A 14,468-nucleotide genomic window follows, 5' to 3' on the forward strand; every position below is an offset into this window, starting at 1 on the left:
CCCCATCTAAGCCCTGGCGCCTCCCTCTCCCTCCCGTGACACATCTCCCTCCTCCCGCAGCGCTTGGCGAAGCCCTGTTGGAATCCCGCTACTTCCACCACCACGCCGTCATGCTGCTGGATCTCCATCAACCTCTCCTTCCCCCTTGCTGGATCAAGAAGGAGGAGACGTCGCTGCTCCGTACGTGTGTTGAACGCGGAGGTGTCGACCGTTCGGCGCTAGGATCATCAGTGATTTGGATCACGACGAGTACGACTCCATCAACCCCGTTCTCTTGAACGCTTCCGCACGCGATCTACAAGGGTATGTAGATCCACTCCTCCCTCGTTGCTAGATGACTCCATAGATTGATCTTGGTGACACGTAGGAAAATTTTGAATTATTGCTACGTTCCCCAACACATACCCCTAATGTCAAGCAACACCATCTGTTCCACCTCAATCGGGCACGTGTGTGATCGCCGATAGTCATCATACATAGGCTCGAGGTGCCTATCCCATAAACCACGCACGTCGCCTGGTTCACAGTGCACCAGAATTGTCGCGAAGAGCCTCCTGAGCGAACATGGCATCGCCCATTGCTCTGCCTCGGTAAGACAGTCGTCGAGCGTGTTATCTGCCTCGATGAGTCCCAACCTTTCGGCAGCCTCTCTAAAGCTCTCGCATAGCCTACCGTCCACGGTGAGCAGGTCCTCATAGGATGTCTTGCCAGCAACATGGTTTAGCAGCACACGCAGATAGTATCGCTCCCCCTCGGCAGGATTGGCAGACACAATTCGACCTATCTGATAATGCTCCACCCGCTCTTTCCAATACTTCTTACCCTTCTGCCATGTGAACCTTCCAGGAAAATCCTTGTACAATATATTCCTAGCCCAGGGGTGGTTTTGGTTAGCTTTGAAATACTCTGTCAACATGGATTTGGAAGCATTCTCAGAGGCGACTACGTCGGTCAAGTGAGCTTGCTCATTGAAGGCCACTTTGTGCATATTTGGGAGATGAAGAGGCAACTGTAGGACAGGCGGGTCATTGGCACACAAGGGGAAGCCAAATATCCTCCACATCGCCTCTGGAGGAGTAACCCACCTCGCGTCTACGTATCTTTTGATCTCATCAATGTTACCATCGGCGTCGGGCTGGTCGATGCTGAAAGAAGCCCTATCATGGCCCTTGTATATGTACTTGTAAAGGTATTTGACGGCCTTTATGCTGGAGCAAACCTCAACGTTGATGTGGCAATTGAACATCCGCAGAAGGTAAGGGTTATACGGCACAACCCATCTATTGTCCAACATTTTACCACGGACCTTAGCCTGCCGACCATCATCTCGACGACGATAAACTGGGTATGAGTCCTTGCCCCGTGCCGTGTTTTCATTGAACGGTTGTGGGTATCTGCACTTGCACTCGTTCTGTTGCATGCACACATTTTTGGGGTTGAGAGCACCGCATGGTCCGTGCATCATATGTTTCACCACCAAGGCGTGGAGTTCAGGATACTTCTGCTTGTCTGGGAGCTCGGCAGAAATGAGTCGGTTGTACTGCTCCGGAACGACAAGCTTATAGGCAGAATCCATGATCAACAAAAAGTGTGCGTGGGGGAGGCCCCTCTTCTGGAACTCGACTACGTATACATGTGCGACAACAACACCTAGGATATTCTTCTTGAACAAGAGCTCTTTCATAGCCTCTAGCTTGCCATGGAACACACGAGCCACAAGATCAGGTCAATCTTGCGCTGTCTGACTAGGAAACAACTCATTCATTATCTCTTCCTAGTTAGGGTTGCAGGTCATGGTCAAGAAGATGTCAGGCTTCCCGTACGTATGGACAATTGCCATGGCATCCATATGCCTCCGCTTCATGTCGCGGTCGCCACCTGGGTACGTTCCAGGGAGCACTATCCTTACTCCAACAACGCTTGCCCGGGTCTCCCCGGATGTAATTGCATCAACAACTCCTTTATACAGGTCGGCATGGATCTTTGTCTGGTTCTTCCTGTACCATTTCAACCTACAACTCTCAATCTTGATGTACATGTCCACCCCCCATTGCTGGAGCAATCGTGCTCCACAGAGTATGGGATTGAATATCCCAGGTCGTGTCTGCAGCATGTAACAGTAGTAGTCTCTCACGGAGACGCATAACCTGCTATTCCCCTCTGCACATGGATGAGTAGCGCGGAAGTTAGAATTCATATGAGAACTACACAATACATCAAACGACAGAATACACATAAGGCTTACCTGCATCCTCCTCCTCATCATCATCATGTCCACCTCTTGGTCATTGCACAACCGGCCAAGGGACATTACGTTTAGGTAGTTTCGGGTGCCAACCGAGCTCCCCCCTTGGGTAGAAGAGTGGGTAAGAGAGCGGGTCATACGAGCCAGCCGTCACATGTATACTGTGCCTCTGGTTGTCGTTCCCACAAAGTGTAATCCTACGATCGAACCTCTTCGCTAGGTCAGTGCCCTCCACCCAAATTGTAGCGACCTCAGATGACAGAGGTCTATTATACTTCCGTTGGTCTAGTCTCTGGTCAGTGTTGAGGTCTATCCTGTAATCGTCGAGGTTGTCCCTGTGCGTACCCAAACTCCTAAATTGCTGAGAGTACGGGTTTTCCCTGAGTATGTGCACCAACTTTCTGACGACATCCTGGTCTAATTGCTCGGTGGCAGCCTTGTGATGGGTTAGGCCTGGGTCATCATCGTAGAAGTACAACTGTAGATGATCTGGACGGGATGTTGGCCCGAAGGAATGAACGTTGTGGTAGATGGTGCCGTGCGCCCGGAACGTGTACACCCCAGACTTCATGTTTGTGTATGTTTCATCGAGGCTGACGCCGAGGGTTGTGAAGGAGAAGTGTCCGTTGAAGAACCGTCTGTTCTCCCGAAAATGCCTAGCGTCCGCATCAATGCTAGACCAAAGCCTCATGAGCTCCGGGATGGGCTCCGGTTGCTTCAGCTCGATCTGCCCACTGCGACAGCAGAATCCTGAGGCCTCGCTGACAAACTTCTTGGCCTTGCAGTGGTCGCAGTTTGCGACGTGCTTCAGGATGTGTGTGTTAGCTGGTAGGTTTGAGTACACATAGTCAAATGGATCATGGTCGACATAGTTTTTGTGTCTTGAGTCTTCCAATTCGTCGTGCTCCAAGTCATCAGCATCTGAGCCTGCAAACAATGTTTCCAATTAGTGCGATACCCCCAACATGTGGATCACGCTCAAGCGATTGTACATACCTTCACCAGCAAACAGGTAATATTCATCGTCAAAGAGGTCGTCAGGATTGACATCATCATTCATGAGACCATTGAGGTAAGCGTCCATGTCGTCTGCCCAGGTGCCAAACAACACAAATGAGGGTTCAGTCTCAAGGGACGCAAGGAGAGTAAGGATATGGGTGTTATCTTCACTTCTGATCGTGTAATCCGGCGTGCTAGATGATGTTGAGGCACTGTGTGCTTCAACTACGGTAGGTTGTCCCGTTGAGCTCATTTTCGGTATGGAGATGGACCTGACGGTTGGGGTATTAACCCTACCTGCAAACCTTTCATTACGACGATCTAGCAGAGCATTCCTCTCACCACGTGGCACCTGCGTACATGTTTTTCGCTTGCCAATTTTCTCCTGACGCTTCATCGCCGCCATACTTCCCTTGCAAGCTCGCTCTCTTGTCCTACGCCGAGCTCTAGACTCATGACTCTGCTCGTCAACTCCATTATCCGCAATTGTTACCGGATCACTGGTTTGCTGGTCGGCACTTTGTAGGTGCTCATTGATTTCGATGAGGTCGCCATCTACAGCACCATCACCTAAGGTTCTGCTTAGGTATGCACCTACAACATTATCGAATTTGGTATAAATAACCGATGAATGATTACAAAATGAAAGATGATTGTTGATGGGATAACTACCATCGGTTTCGGTGTTGCGAATGTATGTGGGGGCCGACTTGACAGTTGTAGCACGATCTATATGTTCACAGCCGGATTGTTGCGTGATGGTTGGAAGTGTGAGGGTTGGACAATTGGCGTGAGTGTTGAAAGAGGGAGAGCTGGACAATGCGCTAGTTAGATCTGGACGTGGCATTGCGATCAATTCAGCACACGAGGTGTTTTTCCTTCTAGCATAGTCTGCCTTTCTCTTCGCACTTGACTCCCCCTGCTCATCAGGGGTCCTGCTGTTTCGTTGTTCCTTTCGTCGCTCACGCTGCACTTGATTATTGTTTTGGAGGTTGATCGTACCCTCTTCCTTTTTCTTCCGATAAGATGCCCGTCTCTGTGCGTTTCTCCGATCCCTTTGTTCGTCTGCCATATTACTACTGCGGTCTCTTGCATGTTGCCTCCTAGCCAACTCTTTTTCATGATTGAATTCAGCAATGGCTGATGCGGACCCATCTTCTGGAGCATCATCATGTGACAAGGATGTATAGTTCAAGCTCGATGGGTACAATAAATGAATCTATATTATGATTGTTATGTTTAAAACTTTAAACACCCGTACCTGGCATCGAACCGGAAGGCTGATCAATATTAGTGATATCACCAAGAGGGGGTCGGGATGTATAGTTCCGGTTTGATGGGTTGGCTGGTTCAACAATAAAGTTAAAACATAATCATCTCATCAATGCTCAACAATCATGAAGATCCCGAACTAAGCCAACACGTCTACTCTTTTCTTCAGCCATTTTTTGTTCCATATACTTCGTTTGTAAATGCCCTAATATTTCTTGTCTAGCCAGCATGTATCTCGTACTACAGTGAGTTAATTCAAAGCTAAAAGTGCGTATTCTAATATTTGATTCCCAAATTTGGTTTGTCACCGCCATAAGCTCATAACTTTAAACACCCGTACCTGGCATTGAACCGGAAGGCTGATCAATATTAGTGATATCACCAAGAGGGGGTCGGGAAACAGTCTGCTTTTCATTTTGGAGCTTGACCTGTTCATCCTTTTTCTTTCGATAAGTTGCTCGCCGTCGTGCGTTTCTCTGCTCCCTTTTATCGTCTGTTATGCTATAACTCACTTGGTCATTCACAACAACACATGTTGTCTGGGAATGAGTTGGGTATACATCACATGTTGGGGTAGACGATGTCACAAGCTCTGAACTACCACAACCAAGGGCATTAAGACACACATCATTGTGGGCAGATTCTCTGGCTGCAGGAACAAAAGAAAATATGTCGGTTAGGCTAATACATGAACATGCATCCCTTTAAGCACAAATCTGGCCATATGAAAGGCATATCGGCTCACACCACTTGAGCCTTCTGTGTGACCTGCGGCATAAAGTGATGCAAGAGTACTCCGGTTCGGGAACGAAGGCACATTATTGTCTGCACGATGTATAAACAACAAATCTAGATGAGAATTAGTCAACATGTACATTCATAGACATGTAAGACAATTGTCCATGATGCACGTGTCGGATCATACCAAATGAACTTCCTGCAAGGCCGCAGGCAAAAATATCGGTGAGAGTACTCGGACCAAGGAACGAAGCAACATCAGGGCTACAGAAGGAGATTGATGGGTTGTCTACATAACAAAACCAGTACAGAATGAGGCAGTTTCGTACTAACCGAATAGGGTAGATAGTGTGTTTAAATATGGAACCCACGTACGTAAACTCGCATGCCCAGGCTGATCAACAATTGTTATCTCAGAAAGAGGGTGTTTGGTTAGGTTTGCAAGCTTGTCCTGCTCTAACCGTGGCATGCCAGTTCCATTTGTTTCCTTGTGTGCTTCCAAGTCTGTTAGGCATAATTGATCATGTTAAAACCATATGATACAACGGATAGGGGTATTTACACACTTCAATACCTGGAGTCATTTGATAATTGTCAACATTGTCAGCTACGGGAATGATTGCTGGGTTGTATTCATCAACATTTCCGTCAACATTATGGCCTGGAACACATTAGCAAGATAGAATGATTGTTGGGCACCCTTGACATCTGACTCATTTATGTTATTCTAACATATCTTGGCTCCCTTGTGAATGTAGGTCAGCAAGAGGGGGTACAGGCACATCTGACACCTTTTTCTCTTTCGGCGCCTTGCTATTTGCATTTCCCATTCGTACCTATCATTTTTCAACAGCATTAGTATTGATGTGGTATGTATCCTGAACAATTGGCTTGCCATGTATTTTTGGTGTTCCAACTGGGAACATGGGGGAGAAATGACTACACTGTATACATCTGATATATTGTCTTGGGATTTATTTTTGGTGTTTGAACTGGGAACATGGGGAACATTTATTCGTATGGCTCCATTGTATATGGCTGCATCGTATATGGCTCTGTTGCATATGGCTCCATCTGGTGACAATTATCTTCTGTAGCGTTGTGTGATCTTTAAGAGATCATGAGCGTACGTACCTTCGAGAAAGCAAGGTTGAAAACTGATTAGTGAAGATGCCCTCCACTGCTTGCCGCCGTAGGCGTCGTCGTCGGAGATCCGTGGCGTGTGGCTGCCTGAGGCGGCGACGGCGGTCTCTTGCTGATCCGCGACGAGATCGTGGTGTGTGGGTACCCGACTTGGCGGCGGCGGCAGTGTCTTGCTGACCCGCGACGGGATCGTGGTGTGTGGGTACCTGAGGCGGCGGTCTGCTGATCCGCGATGGTATTGTTCGTGATCCGCCACGGGCGACGTATGTGGGGCGGCAGCGGTGGCGGCGTTCTCGTGATCTAGGACGGACGTGGGAAACGAGGAGCGTCGATCTGGTTTTTTGTGGATACGTAGATTAAAACCAGTGGTACGGGATGATGGGAGGTGGGAGGAAATAAAACCGGACGAAAATAAAACCGGAGTACCAGGCTACTAACTGCTCCATTAGAAGTAGAGAAAAGGAGGAAGGGAGGCGTCGTGGGCTTTTTTTTTTGAGGGGAGGCTTTGTTTCATGAAAGAAGTATTTACATGATAGAGAAGAAAAGAAAAGGATTTGTTTTCTGGTCTTGACGTGCTCTACGGTCTGCTTCACAAACGCGATTTCATTTGTATTAAAAAAAGAAGGCGAGCGACGCGTGCAAGCATGCATGCATGCGGAGTCAATCAAGGTACGACGCCTTCCTTCCTGCTTCGGTCTGCACGAGGAAAACAAATCCACATCGATCCCTTCGTTTCGCATTCACAGGAAGCTGCATCCGCGTGCCGCCGTAACCGCCCTGCCGCTCCGGCGTCGCCGAACCCACTCGTCCGGCTTCGGCGGCGCCATGGGGCCCAAGTCCAAGTCCAAGGCCCGGTCGTCTCGGCGGAAACCGCTGGCCAGACCGAGGTAACTTTCCCCCTAATTAACCTTCCCTTTTTCGGATGCGATGCGGCGCCATTAGTGACCGATCGATCCAGACCAAGCTCACCGTGTGTCCTCTATGCATGTTCCTTCCTAGTGACCCAATGCAGGAGCTTAAGTGCGCTCAGCACTACGATCGTGAGCATATGTTTGAGTTGAATCAAAAGCGGCTGCGGACCAAATATTGCGATCTTTGTTTGACGTGCGTGCTTACGGATGCGGTCAGGGATGTGTCTGCCCGCCATGGTGGCGAGGAGAAGGCGGAGAGGAAGAAGAGCAAGTCAGCAAGACGCGCTGCTGCTGCTGCTGCCAAGGAGCCTGCAAAACCTAACAGCGGCGCTTCCTGGGTTTGCTTGGAGTGCGGTAGCTTTTTTTGTGGCGGTGCAGGATTCGAGCCGGAGGACCATGTTAGAGCACATCACAAGGAGGAACCCGAGCATCGGTGGTTTGCCAACTCCGATAATACGGATGTACTCTACTGTTGTGAGTGTAACCAGGAGGTTCCTCTCAAGGTTTTTAAGTATCGTCCAGCGAAATCAGCAGAAGCTTCAACTGAGTTAGGGCCAAACACCAACACACTTGATCCGAAGGATGATGATGGTTTGGACAAGGAGGTGGTGACACCGCAGCAGATAGAACCGGTGGAGGTGGAGGGCAAGGGATCCATCAGTTCGTCATCTCCTCACTCCGAGGATGATGATGGTTTGAACAAGAAGGAGGTGGTGACACCGCAGATGAAATCGGTGGAGGCGGAGGACAAGGGATCCAGCAGTCCGTCATCTCCTTACTCGGAGGACATAACCAAGGAGCTCTTTGTCGACACAAGTGCTTCAAGCAATGCAAAAGACTTCCTTGACCAAAGAAAACTGTTTACATATGTCTGCTCAAGGTGGCCCCAATTCAATACCGGCAGAATGGAGGATGCCGAAGAACTCATCCAACATTTTCTTCATGGTTTGGATGAAGAGGAAGATGAAGCACGTCAACCTTCAATGGATGCTTCAAAGAAGGTCACAATTGTTAATTCTATCTTTGCAGGCAAGGAGTCTACTACTATATCCAGCACAGAATGTGTACACGGTTCCGATGATAAACGTGAAAGCACCCTTCTATTCCGACTGCCAATTCCACATAGGAAGCACCATGTTGTAGCTTCCAGAAGCAATAAAGCTGATGCTGAGGTGCATGATGGTGATGATCCTGTATCAATTGAGGATTGCTTCTCTTTGTACACTGAGAAAGAGTTGATACCTGATTGGTTCTGTCGGTCTTGCATTGATACAGCTAATACGAACACATCTGAAACAAAACCTGTCGTGGAGTTAGGTGGTGACGATAACCAAAATAACCAGAAACAGGAAACAACAAAAGTTTTCAGAGCTGCAAGGAAAAGACTGCTTATAACCAGAGCTCCAGATGTAATGGTGGTTAGTTTGATCAGGCAACAAAGTGCTCCTAATATTGTTGGGTATGTTAAATTGGAAGGACATGTGCGCTTCAAGGAGATTCTTGATATGCAGCCATACATGGACAAAAGGTACTGTTTTCTAATGCCTTTTGAATTCTATGTTATAGAAGTGGTTTGGTCTCCCATTGATTTGCCGCTCCCACTCATTCATCCATCAACCCCTTCAGTTTTGATCCCCTTTCAGATGCAAGATTAACACATGCATGTGATTGCATCAGTAATTAAGGCACTACCCATTTTTAATAGTCTTGTTCGGATGGATAAGAAATCATTTTACCTGAATCTAAAAAATTGTTTGACCGACTATTGTAGGGAAAAACATTCCTTGACTGACTGAATATAGATCCATGCATCAACCACAGTCATAGCGCAGTGTTAGGAACTACTCCAGCTATTTGCAAGCATGAAGCATTAACTAATTAATAAATATAAATCAAAGTTAAAACTATAATCAATAAAAACCAATCGTTTGTCCAAATTAAAAAACAGAAACTGGTATAATTGAAGTTAGCTTAGTTTAATTAGGTCCATATGCATGAAAAAGCGGGAGCAGATAGATTAGCTAGGATCCATGACATGAAAATGAACTATAATTTTTGACTTAGTATTCTTTTGTCCCTCGTCAGCGACAAACAAAGGCATGCATACTTTCTCTTCCTAGCTTTGAAAATGAACCTTTAATTAACTAACTCTATACATTCCCAGCTCCCTCCCTAACCAAAGAAGATCTTCAACCACTACCTAGCTACTAATCATCCTTGTGTAGTTCCAGACAATTATTTAGGCTGAACTGGGTGTGGATATTTTCGAATTTGGCATCCCAGTATTTGTGATGTATGAGCGGGCGATAGTTCTGTATAGCTCTATGACTGCTCTGGTCATCACTATTTCCTGTAATTTTCAGATTTGACGAGAATGACAATAACACCTACCGTCTAGTTGGTGTTGCTCAACGCATTGGAGATCGGAAAGGAGGTCATTATATTGTGTATGTAAGGGCTAGCAAGATGAATGGTCAGGAACATCAAAGCAATGACAAGTCTTGGTTTTATGCAAGCGATAAGATAATCAGAGAAGCAAGTTTGCAGGAAGTTCTTGGTTGCGAGGCCTACATTCTTTTTTAAGAGAGGGTGGGAGACTAAGACTTTATTAGTTATTCTGTGCTTGTTGCCATGTTTGTTTTGTTTCAATAAACATCAATGTTCTGTTTGCAGTGTTCAACTCATGAAGCCCAATCTTCTCCTGCCAATGTCACGAGTGAGGAACCTAGACTTGACGGTATCAACCTTCTGCCAATGATGCCCAATCTTGTCGGGGATTTGATTCCTCCACCCATAGATGAATTGGTCCAATGGGATGAGCGGAGGAGCCACAACGGGGATAAAAGGAGAGAGCAGCAAGTGGACAAGAAAAATGCCACACTGCTACCTATGTTTTGGGAGTTTCTTGATCAGTATGTTTATCTCGCCTTTCTATGTTTTTTCCTAATGTTACTCAACGGGTTCCAATCGAGATAATTTTATTTTGATAGGTTCACTCTATCTGGAGAAAAGACGCCATATTACCGTTTTCAATTGTGGGGCATGCTTGTGAGAGGTTGTGGATCAAGGGAGCTGTACATCCTCTACTCGCATCTCTTGAGTCGGTCAAAGGACCTTGCAATGGGAGTCTGCAATGGTGACGAAAGGTATAATTTTGACAAAATTATCTTGTATGCAATTAAATAAAGCAATAGTTGTGTGCAAGATTTTAATACCGTTGTACTGAACATTGTAAAACAGGCTGAGGGTGAAGTTAACAGAAATTGCCAGGAATTATATGCTGAAACTTGTAACGAGTTTGAACATGGTGGTGACAGAATCCGCAAGGAATTTAATGCAGCAGCTCGACCTAAGATTTCTTGAAATGCCCAACAAGTAATGGCCTCAATCCCTTCTCTTTTGTTTTATTATTTATTCAAGGGGTGCATGGAAGCTTGTTATCCATGTGCCTGAATCATGAGTTGGTCGCGAAATCTTATGGGTTTCACCTCTAGCTTACCCCAACTTTTTTGAGACTAAAGCTTTTGTTGTTGTTGTTGTTGTATACAAATCAGTTTTTTAATCCTAGTGTTTAAATAGATATTTTTGTATATATGTTTTCAGGCATGAAGAGTTGAAGGAGTCTTTTGGCGCTGATTTGCTTAGAAATATGGATGTCTATGGTCATATTGGGGAGCAAATTATGATACCTTTGCCTGATAAATGCGCCTTGATCCAGGGACTTACTGAATATGTGATTAGTAAGCACAGAGCTGGGTACTCATGGGAAGGCGATTTTGACATAGAAGATATGGATATCTATGACGGCAAGGTAATCATCACAAAGAGTCCCAAATTATTTGAGATATTGCCTCGAATATCGCCTGAGATGGTCACGGCGATGGAGAAAGATTTTGATAGCATTGCAACAAAAGTGCTGAAGAAATTCATCTATCGTCAAATTTACGTGCCTTACCTAACACCTTTTCATATATTCTTGAGTGGAATGGGACAATATGCTAAATGGTGGTCAGACCCAGTCATGACGAAGGATCTGTGGGAACTAATACTGCACTATCCTTTTTTCAAGCCTTCAAGGGCTAGGTTGAACTTGCTGGTAGGCATCTTTGATGCATGGAGATCGTTCGATGAAAAAGATATGAGTCCCTTATTTAAGAAAATCTTGAAGAAGACACATGGATTGGCATGGTTAGAGGACATGGAGTCGGTTCTTAATCAGATCATCCTTGCTGTCTTTCGTTACAAAGACAAGGATGCTAACTATTATGAAGCAGAAATGCATTTCTTGATTGAGTTGTTAAGGAATCTTGCAGTAGATGGTACTGCGAAGTCCTTCGATTATCAGTGTGAGGATGGCTCCCGCAAACAAATGGTGCAAACACTTGATGAACTTGAGGTTGGCGGTGCTTACTACCTTGAGAAATTTGTGGTAGCTGCTTTGACTGCTTTGTTAGAGCAATCAGCGATGAAAGATATGTATGTCTTTGTACTGGCCCACAACTGCATTTTATTTGTCTTTTCTGTTTAGTTATATTAACTGCTAAGTATTATTTGATCTGCAGGCTGGAGTCTGTTTGGGAGTGCTACAAGAACTGCAATTTCCCATCTCAAAATTAAATTAGCGATCATTCATGGAGGAGAAATATGTGGCTGAGCCAGGTACACCTTATCCTGTCCATGCAATTCATTGAGATGTGAGTTTAGTTGCTCGTGAATGAAAGAGCTTATCAGTTTTGTTGCATAATCAAGAACAAAGGAAAATATTGTTCTCAAGTCTGGTATGTGTAAATCATACAGCTTGCTTGTTCCACCAAATGATAGCAAAACAAATTTTTATGTTCTCTTCAAGAAGTAGGCACATCACCATATTATTCAAATGGTGTCTTATCAGAGTTATAACAATTTTGTGATCTTAAAATCATCTCTTGTCTGTTCCCTTATTCTTATGCAAAATGTATTTGCTCTTTTTAATTCAAAGGTTTTCACTGAAGCTTGTTGATATTTCAGTCAGCCATGGTATTAATTGTCTGCGATATGGTTTACAGATCGTTATATCATTCTTCGCGGTTAGGTGATGGACATGTCTCCCCTTCTATTTCGTGAGCAATTCAATGGTGCTACATATCCCTTGCAAATGGCCTCTCTACATGGAAGAGAGCTGTCAGTGGCTTGCCGACTGCACGAAGACGACGAACCACACCTGATTACAATGGCCTCTACATGGATTAGCTAGTGAAGCTAGATATGAACCTGGATTCTGTTTTGCTCTGTTTGGGTCATCAGGGTAGTCAGTGTAATGTTGCTCTTTCATTCGTACGAGTAGGTGACTGCTGTTGTATCCGGGAACCTGATGTACACTGACTTTGCAATGGAGCCATGGAGTTGCAGACTTATTATTCTGATTTGCAAGTTTATGTTAGTACTGAATTTTGATTTGTAGAGTTAAGTGCCCTTAGCCCTCAGGCACTGCCGGGTGCCTTCCCCTTGCAACCGCGGAAATTTCCCATGATTCAGGTCTTGAAGATGAATAACATGACAGAACTTTGATGTACATTTTGGTTTGTTTTCCATAGTGGAGCCATGTACTGTTTTCTAAAAGTTAATTACTGTTCAATGGCCCTCTCTATGAGGAACTGTTCAATGGCCCTCTCTCCAGCTGCGGCCTGGGCTATCCAGGGCTTAGTCGAGGCAGTGAACAGTATGAAGAAAGCTCATGTGCACCTTTGCTGAATATATGTACTGCTGGGACTGAAACTTACACTGTCTCCTGTGCACCTTTGCTGAATTCCCATGAATCCTTGCTGAATTGCTGTGAACCTTTGCTGGATATTGAGTTTGTAGTTATATTCATCAATTCATGTGAGGTACTGGCACTTTAATTGGATGCATGAGGCGTGTGTGATGGCTGAACCATCTTCCTTATGCTAGTGATTATTTGTTTGTTTGATTACGCAGTATACCACCATAGAAAGACAGCCTCTCATCCTTTACCCGCTAGTTATTCTATTGTTGCGCTCTAGTGTTTCGCTGAGATCACCCGCGGTCTGTTTCCTCTGATCTGTTGAATCTGCGAGTATTTGGAGTAACTAGCTCAATTAAAACCATATATATGTTTTGAATGCGTGCTTCGAAGTTCTAGATCCTGTGGAGAACCGACATTCTAAATCACTATACTTGCCTTCGATCAGTGCCTCATGTGGAGGCGTGGCCATTTGTGGCGGCATTGGAAGGCTCCTGTTCTAGCCTGGCCAACGTGTTCCTTCGTTGTTGTTGGGTTCCGGGTTGGCTTTTAACGAAGATGATCTTGGTGATGTTATCATGTTTTGTGCTTTGGTTGCTGTCAAGTTTCCTTAATGCCTCCCCGCAAAAACAAGTGACTACTTAATTATGCAGCAAACAAACTTCAAAAGATTCAATAGAATCCAATGAACAGTCTAATTATGAAGTGACAATTTATCATATCCCAACAAACACAACCACTGATTACATTATATGGATCCCGATCATGTGAGGCAACTTATGGGAACTTTATATTCAATCACAAGGGAGAGAGGATGCCATCTAGCTAGTATCATGGACTCTAACGTCCGAAGGAAACTATTCACACATGGTCATGTGGCAGGAAAGTCGATGAAGATGGCTCCGATGATGGTTCAGCCTACGGCAGGGTGTCGGAACAGGCCTCACAGATTGAATCTCCCCGGAACAGGACCTTGCGGCGGCGGAAAAAATCGTGAAAAATGGTACAAAGGGTTTCAGGACTTTTACGTGAAAGAATGAGCGTAAGGCAATGGCCAGGCGCCCCACGCGGCCTTGTTGGGGAACGTTGCAGAAAACAAAAAATTTCCTACGGTTTCACCAAAATCCATCTATGAGTTCATCTAGCAACGATTGATCGGATGCATCTACATACCTTTGTAGATCGCGAGCGGAAGCGTTCAAAGAATGGGGATGAGGTAGTCGTACACGACGTGATCCAAATCACCGGAGATCCTAGCGCCGAACGGACGGCACCTCCGCGTTCAACACACGTACGGTCAGCGTGACGTCTCCTCCTTCTTGATCCAGCAAGGGGGAAGGAGAGGTTGATGATGATCCAGCAGCATGACGGCGTGGTGGTGGATGCAGGGCGTCACAGCAGCAGGGCTTCGCCGTATACT

At 45.7% G+C, this 14,468-nt stretch overlaps 2 protein-coding genes and 1 pseudogene across 2 annotated transcripts; 1 reads left to right on the forward strand and 2 right to left on the reverse strand.

The window, feature by feature from the left end:
• Positions 1-385: 385 nt before the first annotated feature.
• LOC147974522 (uncharacterized) lies at positions 386-1,576 on the reverse strand. The gene has a single exon (XM_087520066.1). The coding sequence runs from the start codon at positions 1,574-1,576 to the stop codon at positions 386-388; it is 1,191 nt and encodes a 396-aa protein (XP_087376192.1).
• A 198-nt stretch (positions 1,577-1,774) lies between these two features.
• LOC147974523 (uncharacterized) lies at positions 1,775-6,105 on the reverse strand. The gene is made up of 11 exons (XM_087520067.1): positions 5,993-6,105; positions 5,829-5,917; positions 5,630-5,758; positions 5,442-5,543; positions 5,264-5,341; positions 4,857-5,165; positions 4,506-4,589; positions 3,917-4,402; positions 3,242-3,838; positions 2,315-3,172; positions 1,775-2,160 (listed from the first exon to the last, which is right to left on the reverse strand). Exons 1-11 carry the CDS (start codon positions 6,082-6,084, stop codon positions 1,775-1,777), a joined length of 3,210 nt encoding a protein of 1,069 aa, XP_087376193.1. The 5' UTR covers positions 6,085-6,105.
• A 1,117-nt stretch (positions 6,106-7,222) lies between these two features.
• Positions 7,223-12,855, forward strand: LOC125554698 (uncharacterized; annotated as a pseudogene).
• Positions 12,856-14,468: the final 1,613 nt, after the last annotated feature.

The sequence above is a fragment of the Triticum urartu genome, chromosome 4A (genome assembly GCF_056163025.1).
Source record: "Triticum urartu cultivar PI428250 chromosome 4A, HENAU_Tu73, whole genome shotgun sequence".
In the NCBI taxonomy this organism is placed as follows: domain Eukaryota; kingdom Viridiplantae; phylum Streptophyta; class Magnoliopsida; order Poales; family Poaceae; genus Triticum; species Triticum urartu.